This window comes from Argiope bruennichi, chromosome 10 (genome assembly GCF_947563725.1).
Source record: "Argiope bruennichi chromosome 10, qqArgBrue1.1, whole genome shotgun sequence".
Classification (NCBI taxonomy): domain Eukaryota; kingdom Metazoa; phylum Arthropoda; class Arachnida; order Araneae; family Araneidae; genus Argiope; species Argiope bruennichi.
In genome coordinates, this window is record NC_079160.1 from 18,930,816 (window position 1) to 18,942,845 (window position 12,030).

The following is a 12,030-nucleotide window of genomic DNA, read 5'->3' on the forward strand; positions in this document are numbered from 1 at the left end:
TCAGTGCCACACATGTTAAGTGTTTTATAAATAGATTATATATTACAAACATAAACGGCAGACTATATACACTTTACTACATGATAAACACAGATAATGCACAAGTTTATAAATGAGGCAGAAATTTATCCACATTAGAAAAAGAAATGTTTTATTGGTAAAATATATATGTCCACCAAATAAGACGATCACAAAGGAACGATCCTGCAAATTAATACAAAGAAACATGAAGTTTTATAAAATTAAAGTTTATAAGCACATCAAATATAAATGAACATAATAAAAGGAAAGGGAATGTTTTTTTTAAATACTAAAAATGCAACATAAAACTAGATTTAACCTTTTCACCCTTTGGCAGCAAATAAAGCATTAATAGTTAAGGCCCCTTAAGTATACTTTTAAAGTCTTTAATTTCTAAGACATATTAAGCAACACTTCCTAAAATCAAATCACAATCCAGTATTTTATATGATTTTTTCCATCTATTTTCATTTTGAAATTCTTCAATAATAAACGAAATCATCTAATTTCTTTATAATTTATTGCTTCAATGCTTAAGAATATTAATCCCGCCAAGACTTTTTTTTAATATAAACTTATTTATATTAAAATTATATTTACTTAAATAAATTTTTATTAATAAAAAAATTAACTATTTTTGTGTATTAAATTTTTATATATTTAGATACAAGACAATTTTAGTTGTTCTTGTTTTTCATAATTTTGATTATTAAAGAAAAGTCAGAATCTTAAGGGTATTATAAATATTATAATGTATACTTACCATTTTTTAAAGTAGAGTTTTGACTCAAAGTGATTAAGAAAATTCAATTTTCCAAATAAAAACATTTTGTTTAGAAATATGAAATAGTAATAAAATAAAGGAAATAAGAAAAATAAAATATGGAAGATTCAATAATTTACATTGCAAAATATAATTCAATACATTTTTTTTAAAAAACATGTATTATTACACACAAATATTTTTCTATAGTTTAAATAAGTGTACAAACACAATGAACACAAAACTGGGAAAAACTGCATTTAAGAGATAGAACTTTAATCCAAAATATTTATTGATAGAATAATAAAAATACAAACTATGGAAAAAAGAAGGAAAAAAATTTAATAAATATTGACTATTAATACATACATATAATTTCTATCAAAGAATTACACAATAAGTAATATTTTCTAAATTCATTCCAAATTCTATTAATAGCAACCCAAATATTGAGAATATAATCAATTACAGTTCAAAGTTTCCTTTGTTTTTATCCTGATAAAAGAAAGGAAGGTTTATCTGGAATTTTCAGGAAGAAGTAGAAATGAGCATATAAAATCTGTATTTTACAACCAAGCCCCTTTTACACACAATTTTCTTTGATGCTGTTGAAGAGCTCCTATTAACCAATAGGATTGCAAATGCATTTATGAATCGAAACTTTGCATAGAATAAAAATTCATTCAATCCTCTCCAACAGTCCTGCTGGTATGATACACGGAAGAGTCCAAGAAGAGTCTACAGAATCCAGAAGTACAAAAACACTACAAAGACTATGGTAGCAGCAGCTGCTAGCTTTGTATAAGCAGAGCTCATATTTAGAAAATGGGCATCCTTTTTATATTTCTCAGAAAGGAGGGAAAGGTTGCTGGCTTTGGAATCTAACTCTGAAAAATAAAAAAATTTGTCAGCAAAAGAAATATTGATTATATATTATATATATGTGTGTGTGTGTGTGTAATGATATTTTTAGATCTAATTTAAACTTAATTAGTTTCCAAATTTTTAGCTTAATTTAGCCCATATTAACTTCATTCACAAATGTTATTTTATTTCCTGATCCAATTATATTTTTATTTAATTCAACATGAGTTCTAAAATTGTTGAAGTTGACAAATTCCCACACTCCCAGTGAAAGGATAAAAAATTGTCAAGCTAAGTGAATTCTTTTTAAAAGGTACCTAGATTCCCCACCTAAATCGAAATGTGTAAAGATATCCCTATCAAAATCTCCCATTATGTAATCACAGGAATAAAAATTTCATTAGCTTTTCCTCTTTTCGCTCTTGTGTTGTTCTGTGTTGATGTGCTCGTCGCTTCCATGCCTCCTCGGATGAAATAAAGCAAGTTTAAAAATCGAAAATTCTGCTTAAAAAATTATATATTGTATATAACTATAGAAAAAGATGCATTTTTCTTATAGTTTTTCAATTCTTTATCCAAGGACATGGAAATTATATTTCAAACCCTTCTTTAAAAAATTTGGCAATTAATCAAACGTAAAAAATCTAGAATTTTTTTAAAAACTTCAGAGTATATATGTGATACACATACATGCATATTATAAAAATTCAAATAATATTTTTAATAAAATAAAGAGCATAACTATTGATAATTTACTAAAGTTCAATTAATATTTAACTATATCATTTCATTGTTTTTGAGTTCGAGATGTTCTCATTTTTTTTAATGAGTGCATATTTTAGTTTACAAGCCCCACCCTCTTTCAGAATAGCACTTTATGAAATTCATTACAACTTATGACTTTCTTCACGAACATAAAAATTTATAATTTTCAAAAAGACATTTGAGACAAATGGAAATATATATATTAACAGAAGAAGTCATACCAATAATGCAATAGAAAGCTATTATTTTTAAATAACAAATTTAATTTAGATAAATGCTTACAAATATAATTTCTTTAACCAATTTAAAAATTAAATGTTACAAAAAACAAACATTCAATGCTATGAACATCTTGTTTAAAATTATTAATTTCCAAGTAACATTATAAATATTAATTATTTTCTGATATGATAAAAAAAAGATTTTAAAGTGAATCAAAAATTGGAAATAAATTTTCTAAATTAATTAAAATATTAATACTTTAATTGCATATTTTAAATCAAGTTCTTAAAAATAAAAGATATCCCCATTACCAAATCAACATTAACTTTTTAGTTATTTAATAGTGCATTTATAATTAAATGTACAAATTTCTAAAATTATAAACAATACAAGTCACATACCAGAAAGGGCAGCACCTCTCTGTAAGACCTCATCAATATTCTGAACCATGATTCTCTGGACATCTTGCAACTCTGTGTTCAGATGAGTGATATTACGTCGAGCACGATTATCTGAATAGGACTTCTTGGCTTTCTGCATATATGTATCTGAAAATGGTAAACCATTCTTGTATTATTAATAAAAGCATTATGAACTGTTAATGAAAATCACGCAGACAAAGCAAAATATAATATTAATTCATAATCAGATCTCAACAGTAATTCTTATCCAATGTATTCCAGTAATTCGTATCCCATTGAGAAATAATTGAATTTTTTGAATTATTGAAAATAAAAAAAATTCATTCATTAATGTAAGAATTCAAATTACTTCATTAATGTAAAATTCACAATCACTCCATGCCAAGTCATTCCTCCCCCCCCCCTTATCCATTTAGGCTGATAATTCAGATACTCGATATAATTTCACTGCAACTCCTCAGTAAATAATTCCTCAAGTACACCTAATCCAAATGTCTAGAAGGAAATGGACTAAGAGAAAATTAAGACAAGTTGGATATCTAGTCTTCCAGTCTACATTATACCCATTCAATTGATTTTTCTACCATAGTTTTGGATTGCCAACATTCCTACTGATTTGATATGGACTGACTGTGAATCTCTGCCTTAATATAAGGTTTGCTTAATTTCAGCTGACATAGATTTTTAAAAAAATCAAATATTATTATGCAGAGAAAATCTTCATAAAAGTTAGACAAAAAATGAACCACACATTTTTATTTTTAATAGTGCTATGATGTCATAGGACTACTCTCTAATGGAAAGGTCCAAGTACAGAAAAAACAGAATATATGAAAGAAAATTAAAATAGTACAACTTTATGGAATAGTATAAATTTGGGGGGATAGTGGGTATGAAAATAATAAAATAAATTTGACAAATAATATCACATAAAATATCAAATATTACATTTGCAAACAAAAAAGTGCAAGTAGCAAGAAATCAAAAGAATAAAAAAAAAATTAATAAACAATTTAAAAATACATTTATGATTTGACTAACAAAAGTTTAACAGCACCTCATAATAAAATATTAAACTATAAAATATACTATCCATAATAGTTTATATGCATTTTAAAAATCTTCCAAGTAAATATAAAGCATTTCAAATCAAAAAGTAAATAAATATATACAAACCAAACTCAATACAACTGTAAGGCCTCATAGCAGTTGGCACCATCTTTCCATAATGTGTACTAAATTCATTTTTTAAATCTTCAAGATATGCAAATGCTAATCTTTTGGAAAAAGACTTTTCACACAAAGCCAAGTAGCAGACATTTTCATGGATTAAATAGCTGAAAAAATAATAAGTTTACTGAGCACAGCAATCATATAAGATTAAAACTATAGAATTATTTATTATGAATAAAACAAGCTATAGCTCATATATGAGCATCAAAGTAAATATTACAATTTTAATATTAACCAATTAAAAAACAAATTTGTTGTTAATAATAATCAAACGAGATTTTTTTTAAACAAAAGTTCAACAAATCAGAATACTTTGCATTTGTCAGTTATTCCAATTTTTCTCTTGTTCCTATTAATATTAAAATATCAATGAAAAAAAATGCAAAAAACAGCTTTTATATTTGGATCATTTTTATTAATTAAATATATCGTACCATATATTCTCAGTGGTACTAAGTGAATTATTTCTTAAGGCCCTTTAATGTACAAATGGCAGTTCAATAAATTCAAACAAAGATGCCACCTGAAATTCTCAATTTTGTTTTCATAATTATTTTATTAAAAGCACTATATTATAACTGTCTATTACAACTTTGTTTAATGAAATTACATATTCTTGCCATATTAATCATCCACTACATATTGAAACTTAAACTTGAAAAATCTTAACTGCCATTTTTAGTTTAAAATTCTAGTTTATTCTTAATTGTTTTTTTTATTTGTTAATAAAATTGTTTTTTTATTTGAATTTTTAAATAAATCAAATTTTTATCTCTCCTTTGAATTTAATACCAACAAGCAATAATCAGCATAATTTTAATACATAAAGTAAAATGAATTTAGTTTTCTGCTTAAATAAATATACTTTACATTTTTAATAACTCAAAAATGGCCTATTACTTACTGAAAATAATAAGGTCCTGTTTCTATACTACACATAGGCAATGACTGTGAATTTAATTTACGAAGGATTGATTTTGCTTGGCTGTGATATTCATAAGTGGTCCGACCAGTCTGTAAACAAACATGCAAATAATAAAATAAAAATCAAATCATCCATAATGCTCAATTATGTCAGAAGATCAGATGTAAAATAATATGGATAAAAAATTGATCAGATATGTAAAACTAACTAAAGAAACAAGCAAATAAATAATTCATATTAAGCATAAATTTCAGGACTAATATGATCTTAATCGTATAAAATAATTTCATGGTTATTTTACACTTTTTAGTTTCTTTCCTCTTAATTAAAACCTCCTCATTATAGGTCATAAACTTACTATGAAAGGGTAAAAAATAGAAGTCAAAAAATTTTATTTCAAATTTTTAAATATTTGTAAAAATAGACGAGAAAAAAATCAGGATGATTTCAGATTTCCATAAAAATTGTTAAAAAGTAATTGTTTTTAATAAATTATTATTAATGAATATATCTTCCAAATCAAAGACCACAAAAACAAAATTTTTAGATAAGGAAAAAAAGGGGAAGCATAATTAAAAAATTTTACAAAGCCCAGGTGTAGAAAAAAAAGTCTTTCTGTAGTCAAAACCAATTAAAGCCTTTTGAAAAATTAATTTATTTTTTCCTTTTAAATTCCTTTCCACTTATAGCTAAATATATTACCAGCTTAAAAAACTGCAATATTCAACACATTATAATACAAGTAAATTTTTTTAAAATTCTTAAAACGGGAAAAATTATATAAATATAAGATAAATTATGTTTTTTGGTTTCTTTCTCTAGGTGATTCGTACTTAAATTCTTTTTTAAAAGTTCTTTAAATGCTTTTTAATTATCCCAGAAACATTTTATCAAAGTTTTACCTCCTTCGTTCAAATTTTACATTTTATTTTATCTAAAGTTTAAAGATTATATTTACTATAAAAGTTAATACAGATAAAGAATATATTTCCAAAAAACAAATATAATATTAACAATTATAAAATTTTAATTAATTCACAGTCCAGAAACAAATTCAAAGACTGATAACTATTTCTAATTTATTATTTTTATAAAGATAAAAATAAAAGTTTCAGGTTATTTGTTGATTCAGGAAAAAGATGGATAATTTATTAATAGTCACAGAATTGAAATTTTAATACCATCACCATTTAAACATTGAGAGTTTAAATACTAGATTTGTGGCTAGGCTCTGAAAGCTTGTGAAAAGATGATAAAAAATATTTTGAATATATATATTATGCAGTCTAGAAGAATGTACTTTCAAACTGGAATATTTTTAAATAATAATCTTTCTTTAAAAATTAAATAAAATACAAATTTATAACAAAATAAAACTTTTCAAAAAGGTAGTCATTTGTTTATTACTTAAGTATGTAATGAATTAAAAAATAATTATAAAGATCTTATAAAAACTTGACAGCTTTTCTGAAATATAAAATATGGCCTAAAAGGCAATCGGAAATTCCAAGTTTTGTGACAATGACGCATTGATATTTGTTTTATCTAACTATGTAAAATATTTCATCACTCTAATCTGAAGTTTGTAACCTGGATAAGTTAAGTTTTTATTTCTATTTTTAATAAGATTAGTCAATAAAAGAAGTCATTCTTAATTTCTTTCTAAGACGGCACTTTTTGAAAGTTCAGCCTTAATAGGCATTTATATTTAAGCTGGTTAAATATTGCGTGGTTCCCGTAAGGAAAACACAATTGCAAATAAATACATATAGATGATTCATTATATTTTTAAAGAAAACGCATACAAATGTTCTGAAACTATGCCATTTTTAAAATGCTGTCTCAAATACGTATAAGTAAATGCTTTATCGGAAATGATAGCTGACTCAAACTTCAAATGTGTGGATAAAATGATTCGAAAGACAAATATATATATATATATATATACATACATATATATTTGCTCAAGATACTTAGTATTTGATCATATCAGCAATTTTTTTTATGAAATACTATATAAACTATCTCGCATTTGCAACGTTTCATATCAACATACAAATAATAGCTAAGCAAAAAAATGAAAAACATTTAAAATGAAACAGAAAATGTTCGATCGATTACAAGACAATCCTATTATAAAGTATTTAAAAAATATATTATTTTACCTCCTCATCATGCTGAACTGATTCTGTTAGAATTAAACCGTCACCAATTCTCGCAATTATTGTTAAGATAATCATTTTCAGATATTTCTCTATTTTTTTGAAATATCAGTATGTTTTGCTAAAATAGTTTAAAATAAAAATTTTAAAATTGCTTTTCAGTTCCAAAGAGATTCTATTTGGTCACTAAACCTTGCTTAAGAAATTATGAGCATTAAAACAAAACGTTTTACATTCCTTTAAAATTTTTATTTCCTGGTCAGTAATGCAAAACTTTCGACTTCGCCAAACCATCCGATTTCTAATATGTGATGACGGGATAACACCGATAGTCAATGGTTATAGTGACGTGATGAAACTTAACTGTGAGATAAATTAAATAAAATGCAAAATATTATGTTTTTAATATTTTATCATATTGCCCAAAAGAAACAGCCATCATTATTATTAAAAAATTATGTAATTATATAAGAATACAGCAAAGAGAATCAACTTGAATATATATTAAAAGTAATTTTTTTTTTAAAGAGAAAACTCTTCACCACCAGACATGCTTAGTCAATAATCATATTTGGATGGAAATACGCGAAAGTGCCCAATTATTGTTTTGTTTTGAGAATAGAAAATCAATGGGAAATGTTTATATTCTTTACCAAATCGAGTTACAAAGAACAAATAGAATGCGAAAGTTTCTTTAAAAAAAATCCTCTTTTTTTTTAAAATGTTAATATTTTATTACCTTCCGAAGGGGGCGTAGCTCAGATGGTAGAGCGCTCGCTTAGCATGCGAGAGGTACCGGGATCGATACCCGGCGCCTCCATAAGTTATTTATTTTCATTAAGCGTACAATAAACATAACAAATCTTTCAAAAGCTAATATTTGAATAAGTTGAAAATATCTTGTCTAGTTTTTAATAAAATTTTTAAAAACTAGCAAAATACATTTTCCAACTTCAATCAAACATGAGTCCAATTGCTAATCGGGGGAGGGGGGGGATCATAAAACTAAACAGAAAAGAAAAGTAATTTTTACATTTATCAAATTTGGTAGGTAATACATGCTCACTGAAAAAGCAGGTTTTCAAAAATTTTACGTGATTTTTAACAAATTATTAACCGAAATGTTAACGTTTTTCCTCCATAACTCCGAAACAAATTATGGCACAAAAACTATTTTTACAACGCTTAGAAATTTTTTTATTTTTTATTTCCCTTTTAGTGATATTAATTTGATTTTTGAGAAATTTTTTTCCTTAAATTTAATAAAATTTTCAAAACATGTTTAAGCATATTTTATGACAGTACTTATCGTTGTTTTAATTCGTGGATTTATACTCCCGTACATTACGACGATATTAAATACGATTTTTAAATTCGAAAATTGTATTAAAACGATTTTTCCGTGCATATATTAGTGCTGCTGTTACCGGTAATTTAAAAGAGTATACTACACCGATAGACAAACTGAACCTAAAATATTACCACATTATAATGTTTTAAACTAGAGTTTCGAATCACATTTCATTTTTTTAATAATTTTTATTTCATTTCTTCTTTAGATATCGACAAGAGCATTTTACATCGCCATTTATATTTAACATCTCATTACATTTATTTAAATTCTATATAATATTTATAAATGCAATACATTTTTAAAAATTATTTTCATTGGGCAGCATTAATTTAGAACTATAGAAACAAAAAAAAAATTGCATAAAAAATTCTACTAATTTCTTATAGAGGTAGTTCCTATTTTCCCTCTCTTAATCTACTTATATAACAAATGAAGTATTTCATCCATTTTCATGGAGGCATGTAAAACATCTAGCAGTCATGAAAATGTTATCTTAATTTAACTTCACTTACTACACATTTCGTCTAAAATGCTGTCATTATGTATCAAATTTCGAATAATCAAATCTTACAGTTAGAAAATTACATGAGAGAAAAAAACCATCCAGATAAGGGGGGGGGGGGGGGAATCTATAAATGTTCAATTCCCACTCCACCCATATAAAAGCATTCAATTTATGCCTAAATCCACAGTTATTCATATTTTCTGATATAGTTCAATACTTTATAAATCTTATGTACCTTTTAAAAATTTACAATAAAATTATTTAAATAAAAAATAATACAGGTTTACAAAATGAATTAAAAAGTATGAAATAATTTATCCTAGCCCCTATAGATTTAAAATTTTCTATTCCTTTTTTCCCAATCAGATTCCTATTCCTATATAGATTGCCTTGAAAATTTAAGATTGTGAATTTATAAGAAATTATATTTTTTAGTCTGTCTGAAAAATATGGTATACACAACTTTTTATTTAAATTATTCTCTACTTTTTAGAATTGTGTCTGTGAAATCCCAATCAATATTAAATTAGATGAGCTAATAGCTTGGCATGAAATTATTAGCAAATATGAAAACTTTTAATTAATTGCAAAATTTGTATTGAGCAGACAAAAAAGTTAATATTGCATTGTAATTCAATACTATGCCATTCAAATTCATTCTGAACTAAGCTTAAAATTTCAAATCTCCAGTTCATTGAGAAGTTAGTTTAAAATCAATTGCAAAATTTGCACTGAACAGACAGAGACAAAACATGTAAAAAGGGAAGTACAAGCACAAAAATATTGTACATGTTTTAAAACAAATTTTTAGTGGTTACATTAACTCTACTCCCTCTTTTCATACAACAGATAGTGTTACCTTATTAACACCAAAGTATATTTCCCATGATGCACTTGGGGTTCATTATTAGATGATGTTCTAGTGAATGTCATGTTTTTTCGTGTTCATGTTTGTTTTATCTCGTGAAATGTGGAACTTAAACTCATTTATTTTTTTCATCTACCACGTAATGGAGTTATAAAGAGTCTCGCCCTCCACAAATTTAAATTCATGAAATAATAAAATAATGTACATTGCACATTACAAATGCAGACATTGTTAAAATCCAGAAAACTAATCTCAAATGCAGACTTGATTCTTTCAAAAAATATTTACACTTATTTTACTATTCATTAATAAATTATTATGGTTAAAAAACTGGATTTAAAATGAAAGAATCAAAGCTCACATTTACTAGTGTGTGGGAAAATCTAAGACCTTGGCAAAGAGAATTATTCCATATTTAACTATGTATAACTGCTTTTAAAATTATGTTAGATTGTATGGAGTAAAGAGTCTACTGTACATGAAAAGCAGAAATGCCATGTAACTACCATGAATGCTTCTTATTCTAAGGGCAATTGATAGCAAATTTAAATTCCATTGTTCAAATAAGAATATTTAAATCAACAAATTATACTATTTTTGTTTACAGTTTAGCTACACTAATTTCAAAAAACAGAAATCACTTCTTATGCTTCTTATTATGAATATAATTTCACAAATGCTATATTATTATACAGTATCATTAACCACACAATAATACAAAATAGGTCAGTAATGATTTTTTTTTTTTTTTTTCATTATTGAAGATATTTAGTAGTGATTAAAGGGATCACTATTTTTTTTCTAGCACAAAAAGTAGGGAACATTAACAACTGTTTCAAGATTTTATTTTAACATTTTCCCACTTTATTTTTCAAGAATCTAGCTGTAATTTATGCGATATGCATTATATTAGAATTAATCAAATTAGTGAGAAAACGAATTAATAATAAAAGACCAAAACCTGCTCTTTTTAAAAAAAAAAATGAATCAGTCTGATAAAAGAAGTTATTAAATGCAATGAAAGAATTAAATGTAAGAGCAGCATTATTCTCGTCTTCTTTCGCACATCACAGATATGTTTTTTATTAAAATATATACAGAAGGAAAATGTCTGTCCAAACTTATAATTTATATAAAGTATACTGAAGTTCACTGTAACCAAACTGTTTTTAAAAATTTAATTTTTAAAGAAATAATCATATTTGAAATGCACATTTATAAAGAAAACAATTATAATAAACTAAATCAAAGTATATTCTTTTTCGTTTCTTTCCATTTGAATCTAATTGAAAGGATGAGAATATAACCAAATTTCAAAATTTATATAACAAGAGTTATTTAAATTCTTACTAGTGTTCCAATTATAGGTAATGTAAAATAATTAAACTTTCATTCTATTTATAAATTTTATCGTTATTTATATTATTCACAATCAAAAATAGCTATAATGAATTAGATTTAGTGTATAACTATCATAAAATAACTATAGCAATGATAAATTTTCAATGAAAGAAAACATTTGGCAAATAAAAACTTATAAAAAGCTTATTAATATTAACTAACATTTGGTATAAACTTGGCAGCATAAACTTGATAAGTTAAAATATTACTAACTTATATATTAATATTGATATATATACAATTTAAAAACAAAGCAAAAAAGATATAGAAAAGCAATTACATTAGCAAAAGTTATTTAAATTTTATTTTGAAATTATTTTCAGATTTTGTTGACTTTATTGCCATAAAATGGAAACTATTTCTTTTGAAATTGTATATTTCAAACAGGCTGCAATGGCTAGAGCAAGACATTTTAATTACTTAATTTATAGGTGTAGCCATATTTCTTAAAAAGAATTATAAATAATTAAATAAAAAAAATTTGTCAGATAAATTCTGATATCATTATACACCTAGACAATGGTT

General features: G+C 25.0%; 1 protein-coding gene and 1 non-coding gene across 2 annotated transcripts; one reads left to right on the plus strand and one right to left on the minus strand.

The window, feature by feature from the left end:
* Positions 1–1,043: 1,043 nt before the first annotated feature.
* On the minus strand, positions 1,044–7,693 carry LOC129989452 (vesicle-trafficking protein SEC22b-like). Its single transcript, XM_056097995.1, has 5 exons — positions 7,381–7,693; positions 5,195–5,304; positions 4,234–4,394; positions 3,037–3,183; positions 1,044–1,671 (listed from the first exon to the last, which is right to left on the minus strand). Exons 1-5 carry the CDS (start codon positions 7,453–7,455, stop codon positions 1,523–1,525), a joined length of 642 nt encoding a protein of 213 aa, XP_055953970.1. The 5' UTR covers positions 7,456–7,693; the 3' UTR covers positions 1,044–1,522.
* Positions 7,694–8,124: 431 nt separating this feature from the next.
* On the plus strand, positions 8,125–8,197 carry Trnaa-agc (transfer RNA alanine (anticodon AGC)). The gene has a single exon. It is a non-coding gene; the product is annotated as a tRNA-Ala (tRNA).
* Positions 8,198–12,030: the final 3,833 nt, after the last annotated feature.